The 14,055-nt window shown below is 42.4% G+C and overlaps 1 protein-coding gene across 3 annotated transcripts in view; it reads right to left on the reverse strand.

Annotated features, from left to right (window-relative positions):
• LOC124140235 (paxillin-like) overlaps window positions 1-14,055 on the reverse strand; it is a 72,151-nt gene that overhangs the window by 26,258 nt on the left and 31,838 nt on the right. For all 3 annotated transcript variants that reach the window (XM_046507684.2, XM_046507687.2, XM_046507686.2), the window contains exon 2: window positions 2,580-2,785. In XM_046507684.2, the coding sequence (XP_046363640.1) occupies window positions 2,580-2,785 (206 nt within the window). The remainder of the gene's footprint in view (window positions 1-2,579; window positions 2,786-14,055) is intronic.

A 14,055-nucleotide genomic window follows, 5' to 3' on the forward strand; every position in this document is an offset into this window, starting at 1 on the left:
TACCCCACTGGGATAGAAAGAGACATGTTTAAGATACAATATACCACACACCTAACTGAGTGAGTAAATAGTATTACAGTTATATCACAGTGAGAGGAAGTGATGCAGGTCTCAGAGGTTTACCACTTTGGTGAAACCCACGAGCATGGGTATGGTGCTGACAAACCTAGAAACATAAATCTGCACAGTGAACTGCAGGGCCTAAGACGAACAGGCCACTCCTGCCCTCCATGAACCTGACATTGAGAAAAAATTATAGTCACACCTCAATACTCAGATAATATTCTTCGGTTGAGCAAAACCTTTCTCTTGGGTTGATCCAGATGGGGAATATTAAGTTCTGTTTTCTGATAATATTTTCTCTAAGATGAACTTTTTTGGATAAATTATTTGAATTGGATAGCCAATAAAAATGTGTTTCATACAATAAACAATAATTGTTTCACTCTCCAGTTCCTCATTGATGCTAAATGTGGACAGTCTAAACAGTCTGGGTCCAGACTATCAGGGGGTTTGTTTATCACGAACATCACACAGACTGTTACTACGATATTCACTCCCTGGGACCACATTCATACATAAAACTCCCCTATACATCCACAGACAGAGCGTGAGGTATTATCAGATCCTGTGCCCAGAATAACTCTGCATGGCACCAGTCCATACTGCTCTGTGGGAAGCACCGATGCTAGATGCATTACATTATTAAAATACCACAGGGAAACACATACTTCAGGGTAAACAGAACCGCAGGGATAGAAAGAATAAATCTAGGATTCACTTGCGCTGGCAGTTTTCAGTGTGCTATTCCTGGTCCCGTGATTTATGGATAAGTTTGGGAGCTATTTCAGTACTTAGCACCCACCTGCAATGTTTTGTGTTTACAAGAAAGAGCATTCCCCTTTCCCCTTGCTGAGCACTGCTCTAGACTTACCCAACTCAGTGGGGCAGCTGTAGGGAGTCTCAGCACACGCTGTCCACAGTCAACATTCGTATTTATTTGTTTGTTGTTTAACGCTTCACTCAGCAAAATTCCAACTATATCGCGCCAGCCTGTAAATAATCATTATCTGGACCAGACAAACCAGTGATTGATATAATCTGACCACATAATCCATACAGTCATCTCTTAAGGAATGGCACGAGGCATACCTATATATAGTACAAACTAATATTTGCCCATCCCTATGTACAATCTTTTTGTCAATATATCCCTTTTTTCCATCTAAACTCCATCTTGTTGATTATAACAAGAAATTCATAGGTAACAGGGAGTCTTGTAGAATAGGTAATGGTTGCTATTCATTCACCAAAAGACTAAAACAGGTCAGCCTAATCAACAGGAGCTCAACTAACCTCCCTGCATCAACAAGAGCTCTACTAGCCTCCCTTCATCAACAGAAGCTCTACTAACCTCCCTTCATCAACAGAAGCTCTACTAGCCTCTCTCCATCAACAGGAGCTCTACTAGCCTCTCTCCATCAACAGCTCTTCTAGCCTCCATCAACAGGAGCTTTACTAGCCTCCCTTCATCAACAGGAGCTCTACTAGCCTCTCTCCATCAACAGCTCTACTAGCCTCCATCAACAGGAGCTTTACTAGCCTCCCTTCATCAACAGGAGCTCTACTAGCCTCTCTCCATCAACAGCTCTACCAGCCTCCCTTCATCAACAGCAGCTCTACTAACCTCCCTTCATCAACAGCAGCTCTACTAGCCTCCCTTCATCAACAGGAGCTCTACTAGCCTCTCTCCATCAACAGCTCTACTAGCCTCCATCAACAGGAGCTTTCCTAGCCTCCCTTCATCAACAGGAGCTCTACTAGCCTCTCTCCATCAACAGCTCTACTAGCCTCCATCAACAGGAGCTTTACTAGCCTCCCTTCATCAACAGGAGCTTTACTAGCCTCCTTCCATCAACAAGAGCTCTACTAGCCTCCTTCCATCAACAGCTCTACTAGCCTCCTTCCATCAACAGCTCTACTAGCCTCCATCAACAGGAGCTTTACTAGCCTCCCTTCATCAACAGTAGCTCTACTAGCCTCCTTCATCAACAGGAGCTTTACTAGCCTCCCTCCATCAACAGCTCTACTAGCCTCCCTCCATCAACAGGAGCTCTTCTAGCCTCCCTCCATCAACAGCTCTACTAGCCTCCCTTCATCAACAGGAGCTCTACTAGCCTCCTTCATCAACTGGAGCTTTACTAGCCTCCCTCCATCAACAGCTCTACTAGCCTCCCTTCATCAAGAGGAGCTCTACTAGCCTTAATCAAGAGGAGCTCTACCAGCTTCCCTGTATCAACAGCTGCTCTATTAGCCTCCTTTCATTATATCACAGACATGAGAACAGAAAAACTTGTTTGGGGAGGAACATTGCCAATCTAGGTTGGTCTTAAAAACAAGGATTAAAATAAGTGCATTTTACATCATTCTGAAACTGAGAGGAAAATCCCGGAATTCTGGGAATCCAAGAAAAATTCTCATGCCTGATATCAACAAGTAATTTCATGGGTAACTTTGACTCCGGAATCCAAAGAGGTGCCGGCAAGTTTGACATTCACAACATACAATCCTGTCCTCACCTGATCATGACCTCGCGGAGGAGGCAGACTATCCAAGACCTCAACCGGTGGTGGGGGTGGCAGTGGGGGGGTGGAGCTCCTGGAGTCACGGCTTGAGGCAGAGCTGTCCCTATTGGTGTTGGTGATCACCTGCGCTGGGGGATTGATCTGATGCTGATATGTGGATATGTTCTGTGTCGTGGACTGCAGGTCAGCCAAAAGGGCATCTACAACAAACAACACAGCAGTATTGTTAAGGATTGTTGACTCATATGGATGAAATATTGGAACATAAATGTGAAGTATATGCGTGGGAATTGTTCAATGGAACATAAAAAGCTAATTCATTGAAAAATAGAAAGAAATAACTGTAAAATGACATCCTAAATGATGACAACAGTATTTTTCACTCAACAAGTGTGACTTTGTTAAAAAGAAAATAATTCAATGTGATAGTCATCATCAGGAAGTCTGTATATGTCACACCCAGGAAATAAAATATGAATGAACTGAAACCCAACATTAAAGAAACCTTCAAAATATATTATCAAGATTCTACCTCACTGGCAATGACATCCAGAGCTCTATTAGCCTCCCTTCATCAACAGAAGCTCTACTGGCCTCCAATTATCAACAATACCTGGCTCCCATGTTCAACACAAGCTCTACTAGCCTCCCTTCATCAACAGCTCTACTGGCCTCCCTTCATCAAACAAGAGCTTTACTAGTACTAGCCTCCCTTCATCAACAAGAGCTTTACTAGTACTAGCCTCCCTTCATGAACAAGAGCTCTACTAGTACCAGCCCCCTTCATCAAACAAGAGCTTTACTAGTACTAGCCCCCTTCATCAACAGCTCTACTAGTACTAGCCCCCTTCATGAACAAGAGTTCTACTAGTACAAGCCCCCTTCATCAACAGGAGCTCTACTAGTACCAGCCCCCTTCATCAACAGGAGCTCTACTAGTACTAGCCCCCTTCATCAACAGCTCTACTAGTACCAGCCCCCTTCATCAACAGCTCTACTAGTACCAGCCCCCTTCATCAACAGGAGCTCTACTAGTACTAGCCTCCCTTCATCAACAGGAGCTCTACTAGTACTACCCCCCTTCATCAACAGGAGCTCTACTAGTACTAGCCTCCCTTCATCAACAGGAGCTCTACTAGTACTAGTCTCCCTTCATCAACAGGAGCTCTACTAGTACTAGCCCCCTTCATCAACAGGAGCTCTACTTGTACTAGCCTCCTTCCATCAACAGGAGCTCTACTAGTACTACCCCCCTTCATCAACAGGAGCTCTACTTGTACTAGCTCCACTTCATCAACAAGAGCTTCAATATCACTGCTTCATCATGTTCATCCAACCCCTTTGGGGTAGGTGGCTAGCTTGCTTGGTTAACTCCCTGCATGCTTGTCGTAAGAGTTGATTAAAATGTGTATCAGTTGGACGTACTTGTGACGTGGCTGTGTCATCAGTCTCTCACGTCATAGCTCACTTCTCATGCTGTCAAACTCCACCTTACCCTGTCCAGGCTCCACACTAATTATTTACAAGCCGCGTAATGGAGCTGGAATATTGCTGACAGCAGCATTAAACAACACTACCTCCCATCACCAAAGAGACAACTCCATTCTCTCCTCCCAGCCACACACCTGGGATGGGCTGTTTCTGGACGTGTTTAAAGAAACGTGGCTGCTTTAGTCTCCCAGATGGAACAGCTCCTTAGTGGAATGAAGGAATGTTGGAGAGTAAAGAGAAAGGGACAGAACCAAGATGGCACCCTGTGATTTCCTGCTAGAGGAAATTATCTGTAGCCATCAGCAATCTGTTGATGCAGTAACATGGGTCAGTGTGATGTAACGAGCCTCCAGGTAACAGAGCTCCAGGTGTTAACACACTTCTTGTTCCTCAACTCCAAGTGATTTAACAAAACATCTCTCCATGATGATTATGTATAGGAAGTCAATAATAATGTTCAGGTGAACTGTTCTTCTTGTACAATGACAGTTGTTGTTGTTGTTGTTGTTGTTGTTGTTGTTGTTTAACAACGCACCCAGCAATATTCCAGCTATATAACAGCTGTCTGTAAATAATCAAGTCTGGACCAGACAATCCAGTGATTGACATCATGATCATCGATCCATGCAATTGGGATACAATGGCATGCATCAACCAAGTCAGCGAGCCTGTCCACCCGATCTTGTTAGTTGCGTCTTACGACAAGCATAGTCGCCTGTTACGGCAAGCATGGGTTGGTGAAGACCTATTCTACCCCGGATCTTCACGGATCACAATGACAGATGGAAGTTGGTTAGGTCTTGGTAAAGGAGGACGTAGGGTAAGGGTACTTCTTGGGCCACTGGAAATGTCAAATTATAAAATGTTGGGCAAACCTTTGAAATACTGATATAAACTAATCAGTCACAATTAAATAGTTGAATGCAAATGTGACTAAAATGGGCAATTTAAGACCTTCAAGAGATATTCTAAGAATGAGCAAGTCTGTGACCCAAGATGAATACTTCCCCTGTGTTTGTCCTGTCTTTATTTACATATCCTATGAAAATCAGCATTGGTCAAGGACTTCTTTATGTTGAAATATATATAAAAAACTCTTTGAAAACTCAAACATTAGCATTTCGAAACATCAAGGTGTGTCATAATTCCACAACATGCAACTGCTGACATGAACTATCCTTCATCATGTTCATAGGTATCAGATAAATTTCAAAGGGACTTCTTAAGGTATTCAGATCTTAAGGTATGCAGATCAAAAACAGCCCTTATCATACCATGCATACCTTGTCCTTTGGTAGACTTGTTATCAAATATGTTCTTGCTAAGCAAGTCAAGGCTATCTGACTATTTAGTTACAACCGCAGAGGCAGACACCATTGGTCCTCCCACTTTAAGCTGACACGCCGTGATATAACTGGACTACTGTTAAAAAGTGGAGTTAAACCCAACTCACCGACTCACTCACTAGACTGAACAGAATTTTAGTAGAAACAGGCTTCGGTCAAGCGGCTAAAGTACATATTGTTGCAATAAAATATAACATCATATGCAACCCCATAGGCTGATGCCAAATGTAGCTATTCTCATGGTTTGCAAACCTTCAAACCGCATTGACAAGAAGAAGCTTTGGTAATTACAATGCTACTAGTCTTACAACATTTCTTTGATATTCAATACCTCAGTTGACTCATCCAGCAAACTTGCACATCTGAACGAGTCTGTCTGACGCTGAACCAGTAAAAACATCTATAAACTGGGCTCAGTTTACTATCAAGCGCTGCAGGCAGTTAACCCTAGCCTCACCATCACCTAGCTCATGTCTGCTGACAGTCGCTAGGGGTCTTGCTCAGCACTGCTAACTAGTCTGATGGACGATAGTACCAAGTGTTCTGGCATGAAAACTGTTTATAACAGACAGCTGCCAAATACATGCTTGTTTAATGCAATTGTTCCCTTAAAACATACCGTTAAAGAGATGTGCAACCCTATTTTATTTTCACTGGAGTGAGCGAAAGAGTGTGTGTGTGATTATTGTTAGACACAACATGAGCAATATTATTTACTATGAGCATGTCTGTAAATATATATAGACAATTGATGTACAAGCAGTCCTGCCCTGTGATGGCGTAATGTCAGCATATTATTATTCTACTTCTCATAATAACGTAACGTCTGAATCATAAAAATACTGAAGTCTATCAGCCTTCGGAAAAAGGTTCTTACACAATTAAATTTTTCAAAAACGGAACAATTCAAAAGTTAAGATTGTAAGTAATGAAGTCTCTGTCATAACCCTTGTCTATTTCACAGTCCCTGAACCAGATTATTTCCCCTTCCGCCCAGCCCTTACTGCAATGCTACAGCTTTCAATCAATCAAGTCTAGATTTTCTCCAGGTTCAGGCTCCAATCTCACTCGGGCTCCTTTTCAATTTAGGATGTAGTTGCTTGTTTCTTTCAAAATTACATTTTCAGAGCTTTAATCTATGATAATCCTAATGTTACAAGTTGAAAATTTAGATGGTATCTACATTGAAGGGCCCCAGGATCATGTTCAACACTGTATATCCCACTCCCTCATACAGGTAAAAAGTAATATGGTAGTGGAGGATTGCTGCTGTAGTTTTATTCATAACACAAGGATGGTTCTCTTTGTCACACTCTTCCTCCAGGGTGAGGGGCAGTGGGGTAGCCTAGTGGTTAAAGAGTTTGCTCATCACACTAAAGACCAAGGTTTGATTCCCCACAAGGGCAGAATATGTGCAGCCTATTTCTGGTCCCCCGCCGTGATATTGCTGAATTACTGCTAAAAGCAGATAAAACCATATTCATTCATTTCTTCAGCGTGAGCAATAGGGCTGTTACGATTCACTCGCATCTTAGGTGAATCAAACCATATCCATTCATAATTGAATTCGTTATTCGTGGCCACTAGAATCAAATATTTATGGATATGCAATCATGTGCATTCACATACCCTGTACCTAAAAATATCCATAAGAACATATCATATGCATAGATTTATTCAGAGATAACACTCATATAATATGTAATTTGACAGTATTGTGGTCACTGGTCATTGTTGCATTTGAGCAGATACTAGTACCTGGATAAGTGCAGTATATAAATGTATAATATATTAATAGTTAACAAACGATGTCAAATAATTTTCGTTATCGTTTCACTGAATATAACAAATAATACATCAGCTGCTGACTTGTTATTGTATTTGTAAATTAATATTCGTATTCGTAACCCTATATTCATGATAATGAGATATGAATCATATTCGCCTCATAGTGTATTCGTTGCAGCCCCAGTGAGCAACTGGGTGAGAGTTAGCTAAGATTCCATACTTAGTCACCTTGGGAGACAAATTAGGAAAACAACAAAATTTTGTTCAAAATTGGGATTTGGGCAAAAACAATCCTTATTTTCTTAAATGTGGGAACATTTGAACATTTCATTCAATTCGAAAATGTAAAACTCAACATTAAAGCCTGTTCTTGTTCTTGCCCTGTTATCAGTGAAATGTAAGACCAAAACTAGGAATACTCAACATGCTCAATGAGAATGATAACTTTTGAGTAAATATTCAGTGGCTCAAAACATCATCTGGAGCCTTGCTGGCCAGCCAACCTGTGTTCTGCAAGACTTATCCTTGGTCAACTTTATCTGGGTCAACGACAGCCTTTACAGACAGTTGAGACCACGAGTTGTCAGGTAAATAACACTATTACAAGTGGGAACCACCTCAACATGCTTAAGTTGTCAGGTAAATAACACCATTACAAGTAGGGTTTGCCATTAGTTGTCAGGTGAATAGCACCATCTTAATGTATAATGCCTTGAGGCTTACCCAACATGCCAAAGTTTTAAGACAAATGAAAAAACAAGATCTTTTTCGCATAGGTTGGAAATACAGATTAAAAAAGTTAAAAACATCTTCACATGAATGTAAAATTATAATCATTCTGCTTCATGTCATAATGGCTAACACAGTACAAGCTCAAAATGACCATTTCAAAACGTAACAAATCATCCCTGCTTTAAAAAAATGGCTGTGATAGTGGTCATGTTTATAATCAGAACACAATTCTGTCAGCACTTTTTAAAAACACTATGTCCAGATTCAACCATGTTCGTTTAACTTTGTGGTTTCAGAGAATATGTCGAAATTGTAGTTTTCGCAAATTGCTTGACATTCGAGAAGGTCATAGTTCCTAGCAGAGTAAAGAATTCAATTGTAATACTTGTTGACAATCAGCTTTGCAGCATCCCACCCAGGAAATCCTGTAAACTCTCCACAATATCTGTGTAAACAAGAGAGGCAGGCAACAGCTACATGGGAGGTGTTGCCACTCTCTAATACCCTTTGCCTCTTGCCACATGGTCCATTCACATCAGCTTAACCAGCTAAATAAAGGGACAAAGAACGTTTCCAAAATCATAAGAAATCCATTGTACGAGTCGACTACATCATGATGTCATGAGCATGATGAGCATGTGTTTACGAATCACTATCAAACAGTGCTGACAAATGTTCACGAAAAGTTGAGCGTATCCTGCCCCACCTGTGTCCACCGTCACTGGTCATGTCATACCTGTATGGGAAACAGATGTTGATACTAAGCCCCCTGAAGCACCTTTACTTATCTGGTTGGACATATGGCCTGTAAATGTTTATCAGGATCATTCAAAATTGAGGTGAAAAACATGTCAGTGTCAATATTATTACCTATTACCCGTAAATTGCACTAGTGCAAATATCACTTCTCGCACGTGAGTGTATTGTTTCCGTCATCTAGACGACATTGTTGACATTATTCAAATCTTATCATGACGTAAGGTTAGAATGACGTCACACTAGAAATGTCATAGCTGAAGAGTTTTGACGCCATTCAACAAATTGTGTTTTTCTAGGACAGGGGTGGTGAGTAGAGCATTAATCTAAACGGGAGCTCAAAATGATTAATGAACAAGAAATTGTCTGTGATACTGATTTTGTGAAACTCATCTAACATTGTATGCTCGCTTGGGAAATACAAGAATTCTGACACTCGTTTCGTAAAATCAGTATGTCGCACATGCTTGTATAATAATCTCTACATATTGCTTAGTCAAAATGATGTCAGTGAGTGAGTTGGGTTTAATGCCACTTTCAACAGTATTTCAGTTATATCATGGCGAGTCAGTACGATGTGTCAGAAAGCTTGAAGTGATGAAGGTCTCAGATGATTACCACTCTGGTGAAACCCACGGGTACAGATATGGCACTGATGATCCAGGAAATATCAAGGCGAATCTGGGATTCAAACCAAGGATCACAGCTTGACAAAGGGATGCATGTCTGCACTCCAAATTGCAGCACCTTGGACAACTGGGCCACCCATGCCGCCACTATGATGAACACTGTACAGAGTGAGTGAGTTAGGTTTAACACCTCTTTTAACAGTATTCCATGGCATGTCAGCTTAAAGTGGGAGGAAAGCCTGAAGACCTTTACAACTTCGGTGAAACCCACGAGCACGGGTATGGTGGTTACAAACCTAGAAACATAATCAGGACGAACCGGGAATTGAACCCACAATCATTGGTTTCTGGCTTGCCCAAGGGAGGAAAGCCTGAAGTAATGCAGGTCTTAGACGTTTACCACTTCGGTGAAACCCACAAGCACGGGTATGATGGTTACAAACCTAGAAACATAATCAGGACGAACCGGGATTCGAACCCACAATCATAGGTTTCTGGTGTGCCCAAAGGATGCAACTCTGCACAGCGAGTGCGAATTGCAGCTCCTTGGACGACTGGGCCACCCGTGCACCCACAATGTTGAACACAGTGCAGACCATCAGGAACACAGAAATGTTATGCACTTGCTTCCTCCTGCAAACATAATCCCGAATTACATAGCAAACCGACAAAGCAGCTATGATGTTCCAAAACATGTTCCATTCATCTGCCGTTTAATGACAGAAAACAACTGTGTCTTTCACCAATCCATACACTTAGTGTAATCTGGTAGAATCTGACATGCTGTGTGTGATCACAGGCCAACTGCCATTGGCACAGGTGCTTGCAGCTTACATGCATGGAGCACACATGCCTATTGAATGAAGCACACATGGCATGCACACATCAACGGTGAAACCTTTTTAGAAACATGAGAAGAGCTATTTACCATGTTATCTATTCCGTAATGAAGCATTGGAGACGTTAACCTTATTGCTCGGATAATAATAATTGAATAATGAGTGAGTGAGTCATGTTTTACACCACTTTTAGCACTGTTCCAGCCATTTCACTGCAATAACACCAAGAATAGGCTTCACACATTGTACCCATTATGATCATGTAAATAATGAATACTGACATACCTTATCTTGTAATGGCAAGAACATTCTCACAAATCTAACTGATTTACACAATTAACTAGGAATGAATTGTGGACCAGTGCAGGGTTAGAACTAAACTCTAAAGCTTTACAAGCCCAGCTAAAGATAAATTGCCCTTGTAATGTTAGAACAATGGAGAAAATGGGCAATCAGTACTAGCCCGCAGGAATTTGTGCTAGCCCCGGGCTAATGGGCTAGTGTATATTTCTAACCCTGCAGTGTCGTTAAACACATGTCTGCCAATGCCAGAGGGTTAAGTTAAACCTTAAGGGTTGGTATTTTCTGCTGGATTATTCCTGATGCTGGAGCAAGCACCAGAAGCTGAGGGGGTAAATAAGCATCAGTTCTACTCAATCTTAGTCAACTAGGTGGACATCATGGATGGCGGTGGTCAACATTAGTGTGTTTGTCTTCCTACTGACCCAGTGATGGAGGAGGATGCATACTTCAAGAGGGAGTGGGTGACGGGAGGGCTTGGATCCCCTGACGATTTTCAAATCCTAGAAACTGAACAGATGTGAAAGACAATCTTGAATTTCTGGAAGGAGTGTGGGGTTCTGGGTCTGGGTTTTGGGGTGTTGGATGTATATGGTTTCATCTTTACTCGGAAGATAGGGTCATGCCACCTACCTCAGTACCTGTGCAGCACGATGATACGACTCCTAGTCTAGAGTACAATCCTGAATATTAGAAGGGGTGTGGTTCATGTCACCTACCTGTGCAGCACCATAGACCAGTGTGGCACAACTCCTAGTCAAGAATACAATCCTGAATGTTGGGAGGGGTGTGGGTCAAGTCACCTACCTGTGCAGCACCATAGACCAGTGTGGCACAATTTCTAGTCAAGAATACAATCCTGAATGTTGGGAGGGGTGTGGGTCAAGTCACCTACCTGTGCAGCACCATAGACCAGTGTGGCACAACTCCTAGTCAAGAATACAATCCTGAATGTTGGGAGGGGTGTGGGTCAAGTCACCTACCTGTGCAGCACCATAGACCAGTGTGGCACAACTCCTAGTCTACATACAATCCTGAATGTTGGGAGGGGTGTGGGTCAAGTCACCTACCTGTGCAGCACCATAGACTACTGTGGCACAACTCCTAGTCGAGAATACAATCCTGAATGTTGGGAAGGGTGTGGGAGGGACCCCTACTGAGAAGGAATGAGGAAATGTGGTCCTCACCTGTGTGGAAACTCTTCCAGGATAGCCTGTTATTTCTCTGCCTGCCGACCAACCAAAATCTTAGCTAGCATTACCCAAAATATCCATCCCAAATATCAAACCAATACCACATGGTAAAGCTCAATACTCCTGTGTTACTGATCATTAATCTGAACAAGAACCATTTCACAAAATGATCATGTGTGTCAATTACAATAGACACTTCAAATACACCAACACAACATATTAGTTACACTTTCCACCCACATTGGTGTGAGGTATTTCAGGATGAAGGCTTGAAAGTTCAGAGGTCCTAGACAACCTGTTTATACGGCACGAGTCTGGATGACCCAGGAAGGGCATGCTGGGAAGGATGCTCCAGGTGTGAGGAGATGAAAATACACCGCTCTGTATCCTGACAGCTCAAGGCCAGAAGAGAAAACGATTTGGATCAAAATTACAATAATGTCAAGTCAACTGTGTACTAATGGGACTGCAAGTACTCTTTGAAAATGATAAGAACAGCATTAATCGTTTACTGGAGACTTCTGTTGTTTGATACGAAAAACAAGGAGGCAAAATGACTATCCCGAATAATGATCACATATACGTCATGTACATGATATTTAACCTTAATTAGGAGCATTTTCCTTTGGGCAAGTGTACGAGCATCCAACAACTAATATGGTTGTTATAAGAGGTGAATAAATGGGTCGGTGGTCAGGTGAATTCGTTGATTGAGTGTTATCAAACAGTCACGTGATGTTGCTCATGATATTAATGACTGGTTCGTCTAGGCAGGACTTGGCCACAGGTTGCCGTCACATAGCTGGACTATTGCTGAGTGTGGCCTTACACAACAACTCGTCGTAAGAGGCGACGAACAAGATCAGGTGGTCGGGTGTGCTGACTTGGTTCATGCATGTCATCATATCTTAGTTGCATAGATCGATGCTCATGATATCAATCACAGGATTTTTTGGTCCAGACTCGAATATTTACAGACCGCCGTGATATAGCTGGAACATTGCTAAGTGTGGTGTTAAACAACAAACAAACGTACAAATTAAACAACAACAAACAAACACTACTACCACAAGGCACACCTCAGAGCCCCCCAATCACCTCCCATACCACTCATGTTGTGGCTGGTACAGCTACACTAAACCCAGCACTTACACCTAGTCTTGTCTCTTGCACTACTCCCACTAGTCCCCCCAAGTCTCTGGCTGGTACAAATGAGGTGCACTGATTATACCTGATAGCATGATGATAAGGGAGTGGATGTATCAGGTGGCAACAAGCTGGGATTCTCCATGTCTACTGTGAGATACAGACTTCCCCCTCTCCATCTCCACCAACACACACATCAAAGTGATACATATTTCACCCCCGTGAAGATCCGGGTTAGAATTGGTCTTCAGCAAACCTTGTCTTAAGAGGTGACTAAGAGGATTGGGTGGTCATGCTCCCTAGTTGATGCGTGTCACCGTAACCAAGTTGCAAAGATAGATGCTCGTGATGTCATCCCTGGATTGTCTGGTGCAGATTTGATTATTTATAGACTGAATGAGTTAAACAGCAAACAAACACAACGTCTGGCCTGCCTGTGTCTGGTGACTTTTCTGTCAGGCTGCATGAAATTTTCCCCTATCAGCCCGACTGTCTTGCAGATAATTTTAAGACAATAACTCCTTGAGGATTCTCAAGATATTTGCATTATTTCAACTGAATCAAGACATCTGTCATAGTTTTTTTTGCGATTTTTCAATATTTATAGTGCCTGAACGTGGGCAGGTAACTTTGAAGAAGGGCAGGCAACACCTATGGGTCACCTGACTGAGTGTCTAGTTGGGTTTTGAAATTATTCAAAACAGGTCTGGCTCCCGAGACCCGACACTGCCCGTGTCAAGATGACATACATATGACATTCTATCTCTGCACATATATATGCAGGATGATAGTGCATGAATACGAGATGATTATTCCACTGTTTCCAGGAGATTACAGCCTTATTACCCACACAGCTTGTAACACTGTATCAACTTGCAGCACACAGGTGGAGGTGGAGGCCTCACACACTGCCAGACGTGACATGGCAACCTTGTTCCACATTACAAGGAGCACTAGGAGACAAAAACACAACTACCCAAGATGACCCCTCCATGTCTAATGCTTATGCATATCCTGCAAAAATCCCATTTCTTCATTTCCTTTGGGCACGGGTAGCCCAGTCGTCTATGGCACCGCGATTCGCTGTGCAGAGTTGTGTCCCTTTGGCACGCCAGAAACCTCTGATCGTGGGTTTGAGTCCCGGTTCGACCCAATTATGTTTCTAGGTTTGTCAGGACCATACCCGTTCTCGTGGGTTTCACCGAAAAGGTAAACGCCTGTGACCTGCATCACTTCGGGCTTTCCTCCCA

This window comes from Haliotis rufescens, unplaced genomic scaffold (assembly GCF_023055435.1).
Source record: "Haliotis rufescens isolate VD_foot unplaced genomic scaffold, xgHalRufe1.0.p SCAF_15, whole genome shotgun sequence".
In the NCBI taxonomy this organism is placed as follows: Eukaryota; Metazoa; Mollusca; class Gastropoda; order Lepetellida; family Haliotidae; genus Haliotis; species Haliotis rufescens.